This window comes from Daphnia pulex, chromosome 10, assembly GCF_021134715.1.
Source record: "Daphnia pulex isolate KAP4 chromosome 10, ASM2113471v1".
Classification (NCBI taxonomy): Eukaryota; Metazoa; Arthropoda; class Branchiopoda; order Diplostraca; family Daphniidae; genus Daphnia; species Daphnia pulex.
This window is the reverse complement of record NC_060026.1, coordinates 12,978,056-12,998,259: the sequence shown is the minus strand read 5'-3', so window position 1 is coordinate 12,998,259 and position 20,204 is coordinate 12,978,056. Positions and strand designations below refer to the sequence as shown.

Sequence of the window (20,204 nt, the reverse complement as noted above, 5' to 3'; positions counted from 1 at the left end):
GAGCTGTTGTTGGTAAATTGGATTGGTGGAATCTTCCGAATTTCTTCACACTTTCCTGCGGTCACTGTTTTGCCAATTTGGCGATCAATCACCGTCTAGGCCCCGCCATTTTTTGGCTGATTCAAAGCCATCAGCGGTAATGCAATAAGACAACAGCCAGACCAGGTTAGTAGCTCAAACCAGTAATATAAACCACACAATATACGATCGCTCCAGGGAAAGTCAGAAACACGTCACCCGCGACTCAAATAACAAAGGATGAGTTTGTGTTTTGTGAAGATGGGCGACGGCTTGTTTCAAGGAAGGCGGAGTTTATCTACTGATATAAATTGGAGTCATTCTTCTCAAATTTGCATCAGTGTTCTCATCTCAAGTTCTCGAGCTTCACTTCAGTGTAGCTTCTTCGTGAAAGAAATCAAGTATAACATTGACTATTAAGAAAACTTACATCCTAATCAACATGAGACACGGAGCATCAAAGGTAAATTTTTGCTTCATTCAGTTTCAATCGCGGAAATTATTTTCAGAAATTAATTCATTCAGTTGATCATTTTAATTTGATTACGCTGTACAGATCTTCGCCTCTATCCTGCTGTCACTGCTGGCGCTTGCAGTTGTCGGATTCGATGGCAATTTAGCGGCGGAGACCACTGGAAAAAAAGTTGAACAAAAGTCGAATGTTGGTTTGAGGAACTTGACATATGTGCGCAGTAGCGGACAACAGGAACAGGAGAGCAGAATTTTCGGGTTTTTAAAATCTGACAAACATAAGAAAAAACCAAGCTACGGAGCGCCAAAACCACAGTATGGTGCTCCTAAAGCTCAATACGGCGCTCCTAAAGCTCAATACGGCGCCCCTAAGCCCCAATACGGACCACCAAAAGCCCAATACGGAGCACCCAAGCCAAACTACAAAGCTCCAGCGCATAGTCAACCAGAGCCATCCTACAATCAACAGGCTTACAGTCCATCAGAATACAGCCCTCCTGCTTATAGCCCTCCTGCATACAGCCCTCCAGCTTATAGCCCCCCTGCTTATAGCCCCCCTGCTTATAGCCCTCCTGCATACAGCCCCCCTGCTTATAGCCCCCCTGCTTATAGCCCCCCTGCTTATAGCCCACCTTCTTACAGCCCACCATCTTACAGCCCACCTTCTTACAGCCCTCCAGCTCCCGTTTACACTGAAGCTCCTTACTCTCCTCCGTACGTCCCTAGTTACAAAGCTCCGACGCCTTCCGTTTACCCAGAGGCTCCTGCGTACTCTCCACCAGCTTACCCAGAGGCTCCTGCTTACTCTCCACCAGCTTATCCAGAGGCTCCTGCTTACTCTCCACCAGCTTACCCAGAGGCCCCTGCTTACCAACAACCAGAGGAATACAGCCCACCAGCTCACAGCACTGAGGCTCCTTATCCACCACCGCAGTCACCAAACTACGAAGCTCCTGCTTATTCCGAAGCTCCTGCCTACAAACCACAGGATTATTCACCTCCAGCCTACGAAGAAGCTCCTTATTCTCCCCCGGCCGAGCCTCAATATCCTACATCTTACAACCAGGATCCAAACTACCCAGAAAGCAACAAAGGACCCAATGAAGATTTTTTTAGTTTCCCCAAATTCGAGGACTTTTTAACACCAAACGCTTTTGACTTTCAACAGTTTAAAGTTTAAGAGGTGAGATCCTAATGCGAGTTATAATTTCTACTCATTTAAGTCAATTCACTTTCAATTTTCGAAAAATTGAAAGATTAAATCTGAATTAATTTCACCATTTTCCTTTATCATCAAAAGCACAATTTTTAAATTATCCAGTTCCCTCGTCGTATTCAACATAATTCGTACTTCAGTCTACATAAAACAGCTGACGCATCAAAATTGTCTAGAGCTGAAAAGATAGTATCAATAATGTTAAATATCAGATGACTTCATTTGTTATGTTATTTCTCCCGTGTTGAACACACCTTGCGTGCATTGGAAATATATATCGAAATCAAAATCTGCTTTTATCATTTTCTTTATCTCTACAAAGCAAACGCTTGAGCAAAACTTTAACGACTTCATTACTTATCAGGGTGACTTGTCATGAAGAATTGAAGAATGAAATAGAGCAAGCAAAATTCGAATTAATCCACCAAGGATGTAATTGACTGAAATAACCGAAGGACTGTACATTTGTGTCTGAAGTGGAGTGATTATCGTTACAGTGCTGGTCCACTTATCAGACCGCCTGCCCATACGGCCAATCCAGGTATACGACCACCCTTTTGCTTGCACCACTTTCTGGCGCGAGATTCCCCTAGTTCAAACTTTTCTGTCGATAAACATGCCGCGACTTGGATTATTTTAATCCATTTCGAGGTATTTTGTTATTAAATCGTCATTGACCTTCATTATTTAAAAAGGGTTGGACTTTTTCGAACAAAGATGAATTTCGTCAGTCGTAACAATTTGTTTTCTTTAAGCAAAGTGTTACTAAGATTCAGTCATCACCTTCTACTTACTACTAATTCATTTGGCCGGTTATGCGACCATCCAATTATACGACCGCTGCACCAAGTGGTCGCATAAGTGGACCGGCACTGTAATCAACAAATAAAACTTCATTCGAGTTTGTCCCAAACCTTAATTTCCCCCGATTTAATTTAAAACTGTAATTAAAACTGAAAAGACGTACTCATTGCTAATATGCAAATACTCAATTGAACAACTCATTTCTGAGCAGATAAAAAAAAATAAATAAATAACATTATGAATTCCAAGTGTTCCGAGAACTTGGTTTTCGTAATTTCCTTGTTCCACTTCGTCCGTATGTGCTACCTACCCTCAAGGAACCATTTCTGAGTAAATTGAGCTCTCCGGAACTCGAGCATTAATGCAAATGCAAAGGCAATAAGACAAAATGTTTTTGAGGGTTGATTTAAAACTGCTCACAAAGTTTTTGCTAAATGAATAAAATTTAAAAGAGATTTTTCTGTTTCTGATGTTATGCCCTTATTGGATACTGACCAATAACAATTCAGTACAATTTTACAGTAACTTTCAATGGTCCTGAAAAGTTCAATTACTCGCGTGTTCCGTTTGTGAGTTTAACGTTAATATTCCTGCGGCAGAAATTACATTTGCCAAAAGTCATTTTAACCTAAATCAAATAAAATTTGGCCCAGGTTATATATTCGTCAAAAATTCTGCCGTTTCTTGGGGCTAAAGTATATTCTGTGTTAATTAAAAAACCGCGTTCCGTCGGCAAATAGCAACCCGGTTTTATTTTCCATGGCAAATGATGCCACAAAAAAACAAAAAAAACAACGACAGCCAAACTCAGAGGTACTTCCCTTTAGTGAGTCCAATCGGAGAAATATTTCCATTTCTATAAATTCCACGAAATAGTTTTCCAAGTCAAAGTCGTCAGTTGTACAATCGGTAATTATTACTAACGTACAAGTTAACAGAATAAAAATGGGAGTCAAGAGTATGGGACGGCTACCACTATTCAAAAACAAGTTTGACTGATGTGGAAATATTTCTCGGAACGAAGTATAAGGTTAACGGAACCTCACATAGTTATACTTTCCGCACGCGATTCCTGTCCTGAACGTTTTAAATTGTAAATGTCCAGGATGGGCAACACGGAAGAAATCTTTCGTTACATTCGATATGAATTTTGATCTCAAAATCGTGAAGCACTTTTTGAAGTTCTTTTGCACCGGTACTTTGGAGACATGCAACGGGATTAAGCAGCTTTTGGTGTTGGCCACAATGCACGAAGTGGGAAAGTCAGACAAACGTCACGCGAATCTAAAACGTAGGATGAGCTTTCGAAGATGGGCAACGGCTTGTTTCAAGGAAGGCGGAGTTTATCTACTGATATAAATTGGAGTCATTCTTCTCAAATTTGCATCAGTGTTCTCGTCTCAAGTTCTCGAGCTTCACTTCAGTGTAGCTTCTTCGTGAAAGAAATTAAGTACAACATTTACTATTAAGAAAACTTACATCCTAATCAACATGAGACACGGAACATCAAAGGTAAATTTTTGCTTCATTCAGTTTCAATCGCGGAAATAATTTTCAGAAAATAATTCATTCTGTCGATCATTTGATTTGATTACGCTGTACAGATCTTTGCCTCTATCCTGCTGTCACTGCTGGCACTTGCAGTTGTCGGGTTCGATGGCAATTTAGCGGCTGAGACCACTGGAAAAAAAGTTGAACAAAAGTCGAATGTTGGTTTGAGGAACTTGACATATGTGCGCAGTAGCGGACAACAGGATCAGGAGAGCAGAATTTTCGGGTTTTTAAAATCTGACAAACATAAGAAGAAACCAAGCTACGGAGCGCCAAAATCACAGTATGGTGCTCCTAAAGCTCAATACGGTGCTCCCAAAGCCCAGTACGGTGCTCCTAAGGCTCAGTATGGCGCTCCAAAGGCACAATACGAAGCCCCAAAAGCCCAGTACGAAACACCTAAGCCAAATTACAAAGCTCCAGCGTACAGCAAACCAGAGCCATCCTACAATCAACAGGCTTACAGTCCATCAGAATATAGCCCTCCGTCCTATAGCCCACCTGCATACAGCCCTCCATCCTATAGCCCACCTGCATACAGCCCCCCAGCTTATAGCCCTCCCGCCTATACTACTCCTGCATATAGTCCGCCTGCATATAGTCCGCCTGCATACAGTCCGCCTGCATACAATCCGCCTTCCTACAGCTCCCCTGATTATAGCCAATCTGAATACAGTCCACCATCTTACAGTCCCCCTGCTTATAGCCCCCCTGCTTATAGCCCCCCTGATTATAGCCCACCTTCTTACAGCCCACCATCTTACAGCCCACCTTCTTACAGCCCTCCAGCTCCCGTTTACACTGAAGCTCCTTACTCTCCTTCATACGTCCCCAGTTACAAAGCTCCGGCGCCTTCCGTTTACCCAGAGGCTCCTGCTTACCAACAACCAGAGGAATACAGCCCACCAGTTCACAGCACTGAGGCTCCTTATCCACCACCGCAGTCACCAAACTACGAAGCTGCTGCTGATTCCGAAGCTCCTGCCTACAAACCACAGGATTACTCACCTCCGGCATACGAAGAAGCTCCTTATTCTCCACCGGCCGAGCCTGAACATCCTACACCTTACAACCAGGATCCAAACTACCCAGAAAGCAACAAAGGTCCCAATGAAAATGTTTATAATTTCGCCGAATTTGGGGACTTTTTAAAACCTAACGACTTTAACTTTCAACAGTTTAAATTTTAAGAGCTGAAATTATGATGCAATTAACAATTTCTATTAATTTAAGTCAATTCACTTTCAATTTTTCGAAAAACTGAAAGATTAAATATTTCCCTTCCGACAGTCGCAGACAGTAAAGATAGTATGAATAATGTTAAATATAAGATGACTTCATTTGTTATGTTATTTCTTCCGTGTTGAACACACCTTGCGTGCATTGCAAAATATATATCGAAATCAAAACCTGCTTTTATCATTTTCTTTATCTCTTTGAAGTAAACGCTTGATCTAATACTTTTTAACGATTTAAGAATTAAGTTTAAATTTTGTTCTGTTATTGTTTTAAATTAAGACTCTTAGTATTAAATTACTCGTCAGGTTGACTTGGTATGAAGAAGGAAACGGAACAAGAAAAATTTAAACCCCGCAAGCTCAAAGGAAGCGCTAGACTACACCAGAATAACCGAATAAGAGTTACATCCGGCTGAAGTTAACGGGATGAACCATCACCATCAATCTCTTATCCCGCTAGTGAATTAATTGTTTTCCCGCGGCCAATATTACATTTGATAAAAACTTCTAAGACGTCACCATGGCGGAGAAAATTCCACAGAAGTTGGTGACGGTAAGTGCCGTACCAATTGGGTCTTAGAGTACGCCGATGAAGAACCCAAAACCATTTCATAAAAAAAATAGAATAAAATAAAAAAGATATTTTTTCTTGTGGCGAAAGTATTCCGCAAAAACCACCTTCCGTCGGAAAAGAGCAACCCGGTTTTAATTGCTCGTGGAAATTGATGCCAACCGAATTCGGAATGAAAGTTAGTCTCAAATAACATGTGCGACGGAAGATGTCGACAGATGTCAAACGATGACGCAATGCAACATGTTTGGCGGTGATGGCCATTTACGGTTCTATACTAACCACCGACCTCAGCGAAATGGCTGTCTGGCATAACTGCCGTTTATAATTTACATCAAAAGGAAGTTTGGACGACTTGACTTACCAACTGTCTGTCCGGCCGGCTAGCGAAGGCAATAACCCCAAAACGCCAACATTGGAGCATATGGGTCGATGGTGCATTTGTCGTGAAGGACCACACAATTTGGTGCGCACAAAGCTAATCCTTGTAGCTCGTAGTCCGGCGTGTTGGCGGCTGAATTGTCGAAGGAATGGTTTTCTCCAGATCCTGATCTATGGCGTGGAACCTTCAACTGTGGAGCAGTTCCTTTACTCCCACTAAACACGGGTGAGATATAAATGAGCACGTCAACGCTGGTAAACGAAGGGTTGCTAAAATTAGCGAATGGTTTCCAACTAATAACTCGCAAATAATTTGGGTTGGTTCGTGTCGCAAAACACAAGACTTTGACTGATGCCCTGAAGGTGGAATCACAGACGAAATTAGATCATTACTTTAAAGTCAATTAACTTTGATTAACTTTAATGAACCTGTGGGGTGATTTACAGCAAAATGTCGTCTGGCCGGAAGATATTTTTGTTCTTACAACGCCCACCTTTCGTCGCAAATGGGTATTTCAAATACTGAAAGGTCATTAACCCAAAATTAAAATTAAATATCAAAACGAGGAAATTTTTTAGAAAAAGATAATTTTAATTAATTTTGCCTTTAATTAATTTTTCTTTCGCCATGTTTCGCAACTTGAAGACGTTTATTGCAAGCACAAATTCCATGAAATGTTTTCCACGTCAAAGTCATCATGGGATATTTGCCCTTAATTCTTTTGCGTTCTGAAAGCCCTTGGAATGACAAGGAAGATTTTGCAGCGATTATTGAAGTACCGTCTAGACAGTATTAGAAAACAAAAATTAAAATCATCTTAACAGGTTAACAGATAATTATGACCGAAACAACGTAACCGCCGTTGTGTTAGACCGATGTATAGAAAGTTTCATAACTCACCGGTTATTCTCCTTTCGTCGTGTTATTTGTGACTGCTTTCGCCCGCAAGCTGTTCCATATTGTGAAGACCTAAATTCAAAAATAGAATATAACTGACATAATAATTCACCCAGGGAAAAAAAAGCAAGAGGAAATATTTGCAACGGCAGTTTTCTTCGTGTTGGTTAGGTTTTTGCTGTTTACTAATAAGTCGTTAGATTTTAGTCACAGCTGTTTTTGTTTTTTTAAATCAACAATCCGGAAGGGCGTGTATTATTTTGTGCACCTTTTTGAATTCAAGGTGATTCATTTAAACTCCTTATGGCTGAAACCGCTTTTCTTTCGTGTTCCACAACTTTCAGCTTGTTAACTGTAATCTTTTACCGCCTTTTACCGCTGTGAAAATTGTCGACAGAAAATTCAACATACTGATTGACAACGCTGAACGTAACAGCTAGTTAACGTAGTTAAAGATGTGTATAAGCTATACTTATTCAGGTATAGATTCAAGCAAATTGTCGACTGCGGAGAATCAGCGTTTCCATTGCAACCGCAATTCCCTCGGTTTCATATGCAGGCCGGGTTTGTATAGTTCCAGGGAAGAGATCATGCGGTGTAATAAGAAGCCTGAAATAACATTAAGGTAATCAGATTAATTTCCCCAAAAAATTAGTCAGACATGAGACTATAAGGCATAGTAGTGAAAGCCTATACGACGCGCCTACACGAATAATGAAATGCCAGCACTTTCTCCAATGGCGATTGAGTTTTCTCATCCAGCGGAACGAATGACTCTATTCGAATTGGAGATGCTCCGAATACCTTCACACATTTCCGTGCATATCTGCGGTTCATTTTCGCCAATTCAAAGATCGATCAACGTCTAGACCCGCAATTTTTGTTCGGTGAAGAAAAGCCGCAGCGCAGAGAAAATGAAACGGCGACAGCAGAGAGGCCGGGTTAGTAGCTCAAACCACGCATAACATCTGATCTCCTGCGGGAAAGCAAAACAAGACACACAGAAAGGGCTGGTGAAGATGGGCGCACGATCGCGGCTTATGCTTATAGTTAGGCGGAGCTTACATCAGTTGTACTACTAGCTCTAGTATAAATTGGATTCATTTTCCTCAAATTGGCATCAGTGACGTTCTCGAGCTTCACTTCAACGTAGCTTCTTCTACTACTAGGATACCAACTCTTGCAATCGCCATGAAAACATCAAAGGTAATTTTTTTTTTTCAATTGTTTCTTTTGAATGCGAATGTTTCGAAAATGTATCCATTTGTCAGCCGGTAACTAATAATTCAGATTTTAAAAAATTGATGAAGTCCTAAGAGTAATTTACGCTCTTTACAGATCTTTGCCTTCATCCTGCTGTCTCTGCTAGCGCTCGCAGTTGTCGGGTTTGCAGCGGAGACCAAGGGGAAAACAGTTGAACAGAGGTCGAATTCCGGTTCCGGGAACATGACGGAGGCGCGTTCTAACGTCAAACCGGATCAGGAGGGCAGAATTTTCGGGCTGAACAAAAACAAGAAGCAAAAGCATAGCTACGCAACACCTAAACCTCAATACGGAGCTCCTAAAGCGCATCACGTCACCCCCAAACCCCAGTACGGTGCTCCCAAGCCACACCACCCCAAAGCCCAGTACGGAGCCCCCAAGGGAAATTACAAAGCTCCAGCGTACAGCAAACCAGAGCCATCCTACAATCAACAGACTTACAGTCCAGAATACAACTCTCCATCCTATAGCCCTCCTTCTTACAGTCCTTCTGAATACAGTCCCTCTGAATACAGCCCACCTTCATACAGCCCACCATCTTACAGCCCACCTTCTTACAACCCACCTTCATACAGCCCTACCGCTTATACTGAAGCTCCTTACTCTCCTCCATACGTCCCGAGTTACGAAGCTCCGTCGTACTCTCCTTCCTATTACCCAGAGGCTCCAGCAGCTTACCAACCAGAAGAATACAGCCCTCCAGCTTACGAAGCTCCTTCATATTCTCCTCCTACTTATAGCGAAATTCCTTCTTACAAGCCACAGGAGTACTCACCTGCTCCGGCATACGGCGAAGCTCCTTATTCTCCAGCGGCCGAGCCGGAATATCCTACGTCTTACAACGAGAAGCCGAGCTATCCAGACAGCTACAAAGGATCCAGTGAGGAATTTTTCAAAACTAGCGGTGGCTTTCCAAAATTCGACGATTTGTTGAAACCTAACAATATGAACTTTAGACAGTTTAGAATTTAAAAATGAAAATTCAATTTTTGAGGATCAAACATTCGAGTCAACCAGTTTCAATTTTGAAAATTGAATAAGGTTTTAATATTCAATCAACTATAATCATTACTTTTTTTTCAACAAACGCACATAGTTTTTCCTCCTATATTCGACTTAATTTGTCCATAATTTCACATAAAACAGTTTCTGTTTTAAATGTTTTACAGAGAATAACTGGCACAGATCATGTTTGAATATTAGGGAATGTTGGTTGTTATGTTTGAACTCCTATCCCCAGTGTTGTGCACGCCTAACAAGGATTGGAAATATACATCTAAATCAAATCAACTTTTTACTTTATCCTCTTCGCTTTGCACACATATGGTGAGCCACGACAACAGCTAGCAGTTGAGAAAGGAGGTAACCACCATACGAGTTCTTAATAACCTTCAAATTTCCCGGTTAAACTGACGAATTATTCTCGAGTTTCAACAATAAGTGAATGGACGACGAACAATTCCGCTTAAGCTGGATACCGTCTGCCGGATAGATTCTTTTCCCCGCGATTTATTCGCATCAGTAGCTTCATTAGTACGTACAGAAAATTTCTATGATTTTGGTTTGAACTCTAAATGGTCAAGGGAAACCTGGAAACTTGTGTGAAAAATTCACTCACTGTCTGAAAATTTTTCCGAGAATTTTTCGTCGCGAAAACTTTCGACTCTGTTGACGTTGTCTTTGTTAGTCCCATGTAGTTTTCGGAAAATTTTAAAGTTAACTATCGTCTTGAAGAAGGTCATTGTACCTGATTTCTGTCCGTTGCCCCCTTACAGTGCAATCGATCAATTCGTTGGCAATAAGCCATCGAATAGGGTGGGGAAAATTTAAAATGTCTGCTGAAAGTTTTTAGCTTCTCAAATGTACAAAGAAAGTGTAAATCGAAGGGCAAAGGTGAGAAGATTGAGGATTCTAGGAGGCCAGGAAAGCGTTCACATAGACACAATTAATGACTTATACTGTTCAGTATGGAAAAGCACAGACTTACTTTTAAAACCTTTATGTTGTAGTTACCGTCAGCAAAAAAAAGTTTGAGTCACCACCAGCTACTTTTCAAGCTACTTCTTTGTATAATTTCCACCAATAATTTATCACCAATTAGACACCTGTTACAATAGATTTAAGCTTAATAAAAATGACTTGCTGACTGGCAATTTACTAATTTCTCGTCGTTTTTTAAATTCAAACACAAAACAACCTACAATCACACAATCACTGCAGACACACAAGACAGACAATTGTGACACAAGCAGACACTTTTGTGACACACAGACACTTGCGACACACCAGACACACACTTGCCACACAAAGTGTATAAAGTTATAATCTTAATTTCAAAAGAAAGGCAAGATTTTCTTCTAAGCTGAACCCTGTTAAATATTTCAAAACACAATGCTTTCACAAGACAAATGGTCCTGTGTGTCCTGTGCATAAACAAGTGGCCGGGCGGACTATGTTTTTTTGCTGCAACTTCTGTTTATTAACCCACCTGGGAGTTGTCTTTCGTATTAATAGATGTGAAATGATTTCATCCAACGTCCGCAATCCCGCAATAAAAAGAGGGCGACAAGAGGAGAAAATTTACAGATCTCGAGAAGACTTGAGAGCTGAGAGACGAGAAAAACTATAGGCTCCTTCGAGGTATAATTTGCACTTCGTTCAGGATCACGAAGGTAATATATCCATTAATGCCCTAATAATTCGAATTCAAGCATTACGCAATTGATTTGTTTAATAATTTATTAACCGACTGTGCAGATAAATTGCTCTATGAAGATGAGAATGTCACGACTCCCGCATTTAGCAATTTTCTTCTTCGCTGCTTCCGTTCATCTTCTCCTGTTCTCCATCTGCCCAGTCAGCAGTCGCATTTATCGAACGAACGATGCCGTCGTCATTGAAGGTGTGACCCTTTATTTTCTAGAATTTAAGAGATATGTAACAATGTTAAGCATCCTTTGTCAATTACCAATTATTTGATGCAGTTGACGATGTGAGACCCAGCACCTTCGCGAATCGAAATTTCGCAAATCCTGCGCCGATCCCGATGATGTACGCAGTCAATCCGTACACCATCCTCTTGTCCCAGCCATACTCAAACTTTCCGTTTTGGCCGTATCCTCTCTACCAGCAGCCGGCGAGCAGCAGTGTCCCTGATGTCGAAGATGTTGCAGCAACTTCCTCTGAATCTAAGCAGCAGAAAATTAACTGCGGTGTCGGACCTCCTTCACCACCTCAACGTTCTCTACCAGTTGCTGCTATCGTCGGTGGATCCGAAGCTATCCCGAATTCTTGGCCGTTTATCGTAATAACGAATAAGTTGATGAAAATGTAACATAGGCTATTACGACGCAGTGACGAATTATGGATTGCTTGTTGTTGAATTCTCATATTCCAGGCGGGTCTGAGGATTGCCGGAAGAAGTTCTGTGTTTTGCGGAGGATCCATCATTTCACCGACGAGAATCCTTACAGCGGCCCATTGCGTGGAAAAGTAGGCTAAGACAATTCATTTTGAGACAGGTCAAATCTATTGGTTGGTTGAGTTTATTTTCATTCATTTCTGGTTGCGATTCTTTTAGAATGTCTGCGTTCAACATTTCGACAATGACTGTGAATCTTGGCATGCACAACCAAACAGGAAACGACGCAGATCACACGAGGAGGGTTAGTCGCGTTGTCTACCACATTGCATACAATGCCAACACAAATGTGAGTATCGCCGTCTGTCAATAGCCTAATATTACTACGGGAAGAAGTTAACACCTTATACTATTAATATTTAACTCGCAATTGTCGTTTTATATAGTCATGTTCAATCACCTTCGAACACTTTGTAAATAATTAATCCTTTGTTTTGCATTGTTATCATTTCATTTTTGTGGACGGTGAAGCAAAACGACGTTGCCGTCTTGACGATAGACCCACCCATCGTTTACTCGGCTGCCGTTTCGCCCGTTTGCTTGCCACGAGCCAGTTCCGCCGTCGATCAATTCGCCGGCAAAGATGCGGCCATTATGGGATGGGGAAGAGAAAATGAAAATGGTAAAGAAATTCCGATCAGTTGATTAGTGCTTTAATCGCTTTAATAATTGTATCGGTACCACATCCATTCTTTTTACTCTAGATACAATTCCACCCGATGTACTTAAGCAAGCTACCGTCCAAATTATTCCTAATGCAGATTGTAAGACGCAATATGCCGTAGGTGGTGTGGAAATGGAAATAACAAATCAGCAACTCTGCGCAAGTGCTGATGGAAGAGACACATGCCAAGTACATTCACGTCTATATATAATTCAAAATTGCAAAACCATAGAAATTACGAACTAGTGATATTTTATATATACCTACTCTGCAGGTATTGGATAACAAGTTTTTAAGAAAGTAAATTATTTTCATTTATGTAGGGTGACAGTGGAGGTCCAATTGTCGTCCAAGCTGGTTCTACTACTGCATGGACCCAAGTCGGCATCACCAGCTTTGGAAATGGTAAGCTATAACCAAATGAATGTTTCATTCTTTGCAATTTTTTTAAAGTCCTCTACGCCACGTGCAAAATATTGATTAGCGCCTAAACTTTCTCTTAGAAGAAACATAAATTATACCTTTGTTTTTAATCATTTACTATGAACAAGGCTGTGCGAAACCAAACTTTGCTGGCGTTTACGCGAGTGTGGCATTTTTCAGGAACTGGATTAATACCTACATGAATAGCTAAACACCATCCGATGAATCATAAGACCGGACCACACAGTTCTATGGGTGCTGTCTAAAACCCGCGTGCTGATAATTCCCAATTTTTCCAACGCAAGAAATTCCAGTCCACTCACATTTTTACGGGCTCTTTTATTTCCTGGCCGGTTTTCTTATTCTTAATTATTTATATTCTATCCACCGTACATTTCAAATTTTATATTCTTTGACATAATTTTATTATGATTATTAACTTCTCTTTTGGACTTTTTGGTGGAACGTTTTGGGATTGTATGAAAAAAAAATTATTTGCGTCGAATTCTGAATAAACGACATGCAAATTAAAATTCAATCATGTCCTACGACGTGCAGAAAGCCCAATGCCCAAATCATAGGGAAATGGTAATTTACAAAAATTGTTGATTGAATATAATTATAGTGTGTTTTGAGTGTTATTTTAAGCGCATGAAATAATCAAACTACACAAAAATGATTTTGGGTTTTCTTTTACTTGATCAAAGTCGATTAAAGTATATAGAGGCAAAGTTACAAGGCCGAAAAAGCTTTGTTTGATGTGATTTTTGTTTCAAGGTGATTTACTAAACACCTTATTGCGGGAAAAGTGACATTATTTGATCATGATCATTTGTTTTTCTTTCTTCCTTTCTGTCCCATTGTTCTTTCGCTCACTTTGTTTGTCTTTGTCTATGAAAAAAGGGGCGGAATCCTTCCGCACTACGGATTCTACAGGACGACGCTTCAAATTTTTGTTTTGCATAAAGCTACAAGCTACATCAAATGAGCTCGAAAGGACTCAAGCAAATTTCGGGCTAAAAACAAAAACAAGAAACCAAAGACTCAAATCATAACGGCCCGTCCGCCCGTTTTGGTTGATGCGGATTTTTGAGAGGGAGACCACCTATGGCAAGTTTTTAGTGCATGGTGCATCCAGAAAACTGATGGCCAACCTGTTTCTGATTTAGTGATTTGTCTTCATTATTCGCTGTTTCGCTAGATTTTCTTTTGTCCTTCCATTATTTCCACCAGAAAAGGAAAGAACCTTTTCTGAGTTTTCTCTTTTAACAAGCGATCTCCCACTCAACCGGACCGAAATGGTGGGGGTACTTTTCGGATCGTAATCCGGAAAAGAACTTTACAAATCCGGACTAGGTCTAATCTGTTCAGAATCGCAAGGCGATTCCAACGGAATTAAGTCCGGATTTTTATCTTTTCCCGTTCACGAGATAATCACGGTTGAAAATCGTGAAATATCACGAAAACCCAAAGTCTCCACGTCCGACTACATCGCTTTTAGCCGTATATTCGGCTTGTAAAAAAAAACTAATTGATACAAAATGTAGCCCTTTCATCCCTTTTTCAGAATCCAAAAGGATTTTTTATAATTCTTTGAGATGTTTGAGATATCACGATTTTCGTGATACCCCCATTTCGACACATTTTCCAAGCATTTTATTCGGCGTTGCCGATTGCCGTATATGTGACTTCGCCCCCACTCCTTCGCTTTTTCCATTGTTTCCTATGTATCAAGTCCCATCTGTATCGATATACAAGGCCTTGATACATAGGAAACAGGGGAAAAGCGAAGGAGTGGACAGGAAAGGGGGCGAAAAGCACATATACGGCAATCGGCAACGCCGAATGAAATGCCTGAAAAATGTGTCGAAATGGGGGTATCACGAAAATCGTGATATCTCAAACATCTCAAAGAATTATAAAAAATCCTTTTGGATTCTGAAAAAGGGATGAAAGGGCTACATTTTGTATCAATTAGTTTTTTTTTACAAGCCGAATATACGGCTTAAAGCGATGTAGTCGGACGTGGAGACTTTGGGTTTTCGTGATATTTCACGATTTTCAACCGTGATTATCTCGTGAACGGGAAAAGATAAAAATCCGGACTTAATTCCGTTGGAATCGCCTTGCGATTCTGAACAGATTAGACCTAGTCCGGATTTGTAAAGTTCTTTTCCGGATTACGATCCGAAAAGTACCCCCACCATTTCGGTCCGGTTGAGTGGGAGATCGCTTGTTAAAATTTGAAATTTGAAAGACTTGAATTTTTAGAGGTCGGTTGAATTTTCGCGCAAAAATTTCTATTTGCATCCGATTTGCATCAGTAGCTAAGTACCTACTACAAATTTTAACAAGATTTCAATTCAAAATGGTTTTTATAGAGAATACCAGGAAACTTGTTCTAAAGTACAATTCACTGCTGTAGTACTTTTCGTGTTTTATTTTATTTTATTTTGCATGTTAGTTGGCATTACCTTTGTAAGTGCCGAGCTTGTTTCAAGGTTAGTTCTTCCATATTAGCAATCAAAAAATTTAGAAGCAAACTGGAATCGCATATACATACAAATTTGGCTGCACCATTTTCTTGATAAGGCAAAGTGACTCACTTGTTGGTTTCTTTTCTAAGGGAATCACTTATTAGAGAGATAAATCAGACCCGTGCGCTTTTGCCTTGATGCATGTATTGAAAAAAAATGAATCTATAGTTCTTCTCAAATCATATGCCCTTGTTGAATTGATGGGACTAAGGCAATAAGCTAGTATTGGCTGGCATCCATAACTTGACAAGAAGTTTTGACAAGTACTTGTGCATAGACTTATTATAATTTACGTAATCAAACGTTTCCTGATCTTTCCATTTCCACCAGAAAAGAAAAGAATCTTGACTCTCCTTTATTAACTTCATGAGACAACCAAATATATTAGGGTGGTGCAAGGATGAAGCTAATATAATATTCTCCACCTCATGAGCAAACTGTGTTAATGAAAATATTATATAACCGCCAAAAGTGATAACCGAAAATGTTCACAATTCCAGATTTTTCCAGATATTTTGGTAGAATTCGTCTTAATTTTTTAAATCAATTTATTCAAATACCCTGCGGCTGAATAAGTAAAGGTACTATTCAGGAAAGTATATTTACTTCTGATAAAGCGACGAAATATGCAGCGAGTTTATCTTTATTCTCCCACCTGGATGGAAAGAATATAACTTCATTATTATATGGATAATTTATGATACTTGAAAAAATTATAAGCATTCGAAAGGGAAAATAAAGCATCTAATGGTCAAACAAAAAGAAAAAAGTTTCGCCTTGAAAGGCCATTGTACCTGATCGCTATCAAATACGTTTGCTTTCCTCTTATATACCGGTGCGACCAATTGATTCGTCGCCAAGGTAAAGCTATCAAATAGGGTGGGGAAGATTTTGCATGTTGAATGATTGTTTACCACGTTTAGCTGCATTCTCAAATGAACAAACGAAGTGCATAAACTGAAGGACAAAGATAAGAAGACAGAAGATCTTGTTGCCATCAACTACGTAAAGTACACTGACTTGTTCTTATCGAAACTTGATTTTCGAAGGCCAATTGAGTTCACGTTTCTCGCTCGTTATTAAATTTCCTGATGTCTATTCCGCTATGGATATATAGAAGCGAAAACCTGCAAATTAATATACAATTGCAATTGACTATAGGCCTACCTGCAATCATACCTGACCTGTTCCCCAAACGCGTATATTCAAAACAATTCATCTGCAAGTAAATTCAAAAACATTTATTTTAAATATTTTTTTTTTTCCATTGCTTTCGAGCAGCGCTGTTCGCTCTTCGCTGAACCTGTTCAATTTCAATGAAACAAGTCAACAACATTGTAATGCAGTACGTGTGACTGAGAACCACGCCAATTTTAAATGCACAATTTTCGCTTCGTGCTGGACCGGTTTCGATTTGACTTTATATATACGAGCTCCCGAACTCAACATTGTTAAAATATAACTTGCTGATTTTATCAATTTTGTTTTATTACTTTTTTTTTTTAGTTGTTATATACTTAAGGGCGTTTTCCCGACGTTCGCAATAAAAAGAGTGCGACAAACGAGAGGAAAACTCAGACGCATCTCAAAAGCACTTGCTGTGGGAGCTGGGCGACAAGCAGACTACTCCTCAGGATCATCAAGGTAACCATTTTTTTTAATTCAAGGAGCGTTGGAACATTTTATTTACATGATGACTTATTATGATCATTAATAAAAGATTTAGGTTGCTATTATATGGTGATGAGAATGTCCCGACTCCAACATTTGACCCTTTTCTCTTTTGCTGCCGTTCACCTTCTCCTGTTCTCCATCTGCCCAGTCAGCGGCCGCATTTATCGAACGAAGGATGCCATCGTCATTGATGGTTCGACCAATTCATTTTCTAATTTAATTTTCGTATCCGTTTTTCGTCAAAAAGTTTCTCATTTCATACTTATATTATATTGATACTGCTGTTGAATCCAACAGCAGTTGAAACTCTCCGTTTCCTTATATTGCCTGATAATTTAGTTGCAACAGTTGACCATGTTGTTCACTAAGGAAATATTTCGTTGGTTTTTAATATCTCCGATCTCCAACTGAATTCAAAAGATCAATTAACAGCACTCATTTCATGACTCTTATGCGCAGTTACTAACACGGTGGCCATCAACTTGGCAGAACAACCGTCGATTCGTTTTGCAAGTAGCAATTTCGGATATTCTGGACCGATTCCGGTCAATCCGTACACCGGTCTCCATTACCTGTCATACCCAAACTTTCCGTTCTGGCCGTATCCACTCCTCAATAAGCCGACCATCAGCAGTGTCTCTGCTGATGTCAAAGATTTTGCAGCAACTTCCCCTGAATCCAGGCAGCAGACTATTGCCTGTGGTGTCGGTCCTGCTTCACTGCCTCGACAAACTGCCCCAACAGTCGGCATTGTCGGTGGATCCGAAGCCGAAAAGAATTCCTGGCCTTTTATCGTAAGTTTATACAAATTTTACGTAAAACAACCGATATAAATTGTCTGTTTGAATTCATATCCCAGGTGGGTCTGAGGATAGCCGGAATGAGTACTGTGTTTTGCGGAGGATCAATCATTTCCACGACGAAAATCCTGACAGCGGCCCATTGCGTGGAAAAGTAAAATTCTTTTGATACGGGACTGATATAGCCTTGACTTATTACATTATTACTAATATACACTCGACGTTTTGAATGATCTTAATTCACTTCTGATATTTGTTATTTTAGATTATCGGTGTCCGATATTTCGACAATGACTGTGAGCCTTGGCATGCACACCCAGGGAAACGGCAATACTTTGAGAAATGATGCCAAGCAAACCAGAAGGGTCACTCGAGCTGTATACCACATTGATTTTAATATAGAAACAATGGTGAGTATCGCGAGTCTGTTTCAGACTTATTTTCTTTGGATTATTAGAGTTAACAAATCTTGATGGTTGCAACGGACAAAGCTCAAAAATGAATTGAATCCTTTTGGTGTTGCGCATTTTTTATATTCTATTTTTGACGGTGTAATAGGTAAACGACGTTGCCATCTTGACGATAGACCCACCCATCAATTACTCAAAGGCCATTTCACCCGTTTGCTTGCCGCCAGTCAATACCACCACCAATCAATATTTCAATCGGAATGCAGCCATTATTGGGTGGGGATTATTGAATGCTGGTAAATATAAAACAGATTTTCACATAGGAATGAAGCGATTATTCTAACTGTGAAAGAGGAGCTATAGTTTCTACGTCGCCAAAAATTTTTAATGCTGGGTTTTTAACCGCAAAACCACTCTAGATGGATCTCAACCCAATGCCCTTCAGCAAGCTACCGTCAAGACTACTAATAAAGCAAGGTGTAAAAGAGTATGGGATTCAGTCGTGCCAATCTTAAACCAACACATCTGCGCAGGAGCTGATGATAAGGACGTGTGCCAAGTAAGTAGAGTGAAATCATTTTTGTAAATATGTACAATTAAACGCAGTGATGCTGATTGTAATGGACCACTTGATGTACGCTTATATATTTATCCCTGTACTTTGGTATTATTTTTGAAGGGTGACAGCGGTGGCCCATTGCTCGTCCAAGGTGAAGGTGGTTCTACTACTGCATGGACCCAAGTCGGCATCACCAGCTTTGGAAACAGTATGTAACCACTTGCCAATTATTAGATGGGCCATCAACGTAGTTTCCTAAGCCACATCACATTTCCCCCTCTCATTTAAATAACATGATTTCTGTTTCTTTTGTTTTCAATGAAGACTGTCCAGCGTTGGCGAATCAACCCAGCGTCTTCGCTAGTGTGGCATTTTTCAGAGATTGGATTGACACCTACATAAATAGCTAGACAACGCGTGCAGTATGAACCACTCCAATTTTTTGAGTCCAATATGACGACGACACTCACTTATTCCGTGCTGACACCATTTATACGATATCCTGGTTTTGTGTTTTTGTTTTAGATTCCATTATGCTAGTTATCAGATGTATTTCTAATCCAATCTTCTTTCAAATTAGATATTTAAAAATAGATACTTCTCGATCAGTTGCAGCATGTTTCTTATATGGTGTGTTGAATGGTACAATTACCGCAAAATAATTAAACAGAAATGATTGCGGGTTTTGATTAAATATATACATCATGGGCAAAGAGAGATTTACTCTTCGTTTTATTCAAATAGCGGTGTATAGTTACAAGGGCAATAAAGCTTGTTTGTTGCGATTTCGGGGTTCAGGTTATATTTATACTCAATTCCAGACGTTTTGAATAAAGAACTCGTTTCTTGCGTTTCAATCAATTTATTCAAATACTCTCCGGCTGAACAAGTAGAGGTTATTATTGGTTATTATTATATTATTATTCAGGAAAAAACGTACCGATATATTTCTGATGAAGCGACGTAATATATACGGCGAGTACGAGTATTTTATTATCTTTATTCTGTTTGACGGAAGCAATAATTTATGCATGCATAATAAACTAAGCATTATTCGAAAGGGAAAATGAAACAGGGAATCGTTGCCATCAACTTTGTAAAATACACATCAGACTAGTTATAATATCGAAACTTGATTTTTGAAGGTCAATTGAATTCTCGCTCGCCAATGTTCCTTGAGTTGCGTACAAGCGTGTTTTTCACCTTACCTCAAACCCGCTCAAACCATCAAACGTATTAAAATCGTAATAAATAATTCAAAACAGATTTTTTGATATTTGTTTTTTTCCATGTCCAGCTGTTCAC

The 20,204-nt window shown here is 39.8% G+C and overlaps 5 protein-coding genes and 1 long non-coding RNA gene across 9 annotated transcripts; 5 read left to right on the top strand and 1 right to left on the bottom strand.

Moving 5' to 3' along the window:
• The first annotated feature begins 342 nt into the window (after positions 1-342).
• LOC124204122 (repetitive proline-rich cell wall protein 1-like) lies at positions 343-1,994 on the top strand. Of its 4 annotated transcripts, none has more exons than XM_046601137.1 (3): positions 343-481; positions 575-1,196; positions 1,251-1,994. In XM_046601137.1, the coding sequence occupies exons 1-3, from the start codon at positions 461-463 to the stop codon at positions 1,667-1,669; spliced, it is 1,062 nt and encodes a 353-aa protein (XP_046457093.1). In that variant the 5' UTR covers positions 343-460; the 3' UTR covers positions 1,670-1,994. The 4 variants fall into 4 exon arrangements, with proteins under 4 accessions (XP_046457093.1, XP_046457091.1, XP_046457090.1 ...); XM_046601135.1 differs by having other exon boundaries at positions 575-1,282; positions 1,316-1,994; XM_046601134.1 differs by having other exon boundaries at positions 575-1,315; positions 1,349-1,994.
• Positions 1,995-3,886: 1,892 nt separating this feature from the next.
• LOC124204121 (repetitive proline-rich cell wall protein 1-like) lies at positions 3,887-5,469 on the top strand. The gene is made up of 2 exons (XM_046601132.1): positions 3,887-4,021; positions 4,114-5,469. Exons 1-2 carry the CDS (start codon positions 4,001-4,003, stop codon positions 5,248-5,250), a joined length of 1,158 nt encoding a protein of 385 aa, XP_046457088.1. The 5' UTR covers positions 3,887-4,000; the 3' UTR covers positions 5,251-5,469.
• A 140-nt stretch (positions 5,470-5,609) lies between these two features.
• On the bottom strand, positions 5,610-7,758 carry LOC124204123. The gene is made up of 4 exons (XR_006878755.1): positions 7,621-7,758; positions 7,152-7,220; positions 6,680-7,033; positions 5,610-6,607 (listed from the first exon to the last, which is right to left on the bottom strand). It is a non-coding gene; the product is annotated as an uncharacterized LOC124204123 (long non-coding RNA).
• A 491-nt stretch (positions 7,759-8,249) lies between these two features.
• LOC124204119 (adhesive plaque matrix protein-like) lies at positions 8,250-9,697 on the top strand. The gene is made up of 2 exons (XM_046601131.1): positions 8,250-8,354; positions 8,487-9,697. Exons 1-2 carry the CDS (start codon positions 8,340-8,342, stop codon positions 9,381-9,383), a joined length of 912 nt encoding a protein of 303 aa, XP_046457087.1. The 5' UTR covers positions 8,250-8,339; the 3' UTR covers positions 9,384-9,697.
• A 1,250-nt stretch (positions 9,698-10,947) lies between these two features.
• LOC124206056 (trypsin-like) lies at positions 10,948-13,612 on the top strand. Its single transcript, XM_046603672.1, has 9 exons — positions 10,948-11,083; positions 11,169-11,313; positions 11,396-11,715; positions 11,809-11,903; positions 11,992-12,121; positions 12,304-12,454; positions 12,537-12,685; positions 12,820-12,901; positions 13,048-13,612. The coding sequence occupies exons 2-9, from the start codon at positions 11,181-11,183 to the stop codon at positions 13,128-13,130; spliced, it is 1,143 nt and encodes a 380-aa protein (XP_046459628.1). The 5' UTR covers positions 10,948-11,083; positions 11,169-11,180; the 3' UTR covers positions 13,131-13,612.
• Positions 13,613-16,981: 3,369 nt separating this feature from the next.
• Positions 16,982-19,616, top strand: LOC124206050 (serine protease 41-like). The gene is made up of 9 exons (XM_046603666.1): positions 16,982-17,100; positions 17,177-17,323; positions 17,590-17,924; positions 17,990-18,084; positions 18,196-18,340; positions 18,489-18,636; positions 18,760-18,899; positions 19,020-19,107; positions 19,224-19,616. Exons 2-9 carry the CDS (start codon positions 17,194-17,196, stop codon positions 19,307-19,309), a joined length of 1,167 nt encoding a protein of 388 aa, XP_046459622.1. The 5' UTR covers positions 16,982-17,100; positions 17,177-17,193; the 3' UTR covers positions 19,310-19,616.
• The last annotated feature ends 588 nt before the right edge of the window (positions 19,617-20,204 follow it).

Coding starts and splice junctions, on each gene's coding strand:
- LOC124204122 (XM_046601133.1), top strand. CDS start 461: ATGAGACACGGAGCATCAAAG. Junction 482..574: donor TGAGACACGGAGCATCAAAG/GTAAATTTTTGC, acceptor TACGCTGTACAG/ATCTTCGCCTCTATCCTGCT.
- LOC124204121 (XM_046601132.1), top strand. CDS start 4,001: ATGAGACACGGAACATCAAAG. Junction 4,022..4,113: donor TGAGACACGGAACATCAAAG/GTAAATTTTTGC, acceptor TACGCTGTACAG/ATCTTTGCCTCTATCCTGCT.
- LOC124206056 (XM_046603672.1), top strand. CDS start 11,181: ATGAAGATGAGAATGTCACGACTCCCGCATTTAGCAATTTTCTTCTTC. Junction 11,314..11,395: donor CGATGCCGTCGTCATTGAAG/GTGTGACCCTTT, acceptor TATTTGATGCAG/TTGACGATGTGAGACCCAGC. Junction 11,716..11,808: donor CGAATTCTTGGCCGTTTATC/GTAATAACGAAT, acceptor CTCATATTCCAG/GCGGGTCTGAGGATTGCCGG.
- LOC124206050 (XM_046603666.1), top strand. CDS start 17,194: ATGGTGATGAGAATGTCCCGACTCCAACATTTGACCCTTTTCTCTTTT. Junction 17,324..17,589: donor GGATGCCATCGTCATTGATG/GTTCGACCAATT, acceptor TCTTATGCGCAG/TTACTAACACGGTGGCCATC. Junction 17,925..17,989: donor AGAATTCCTGGCCTTTTATC/GTAAGTTTATAC, acceptor TTCATATCCCAG/GTGGGTCTGAGGATAGCCGG.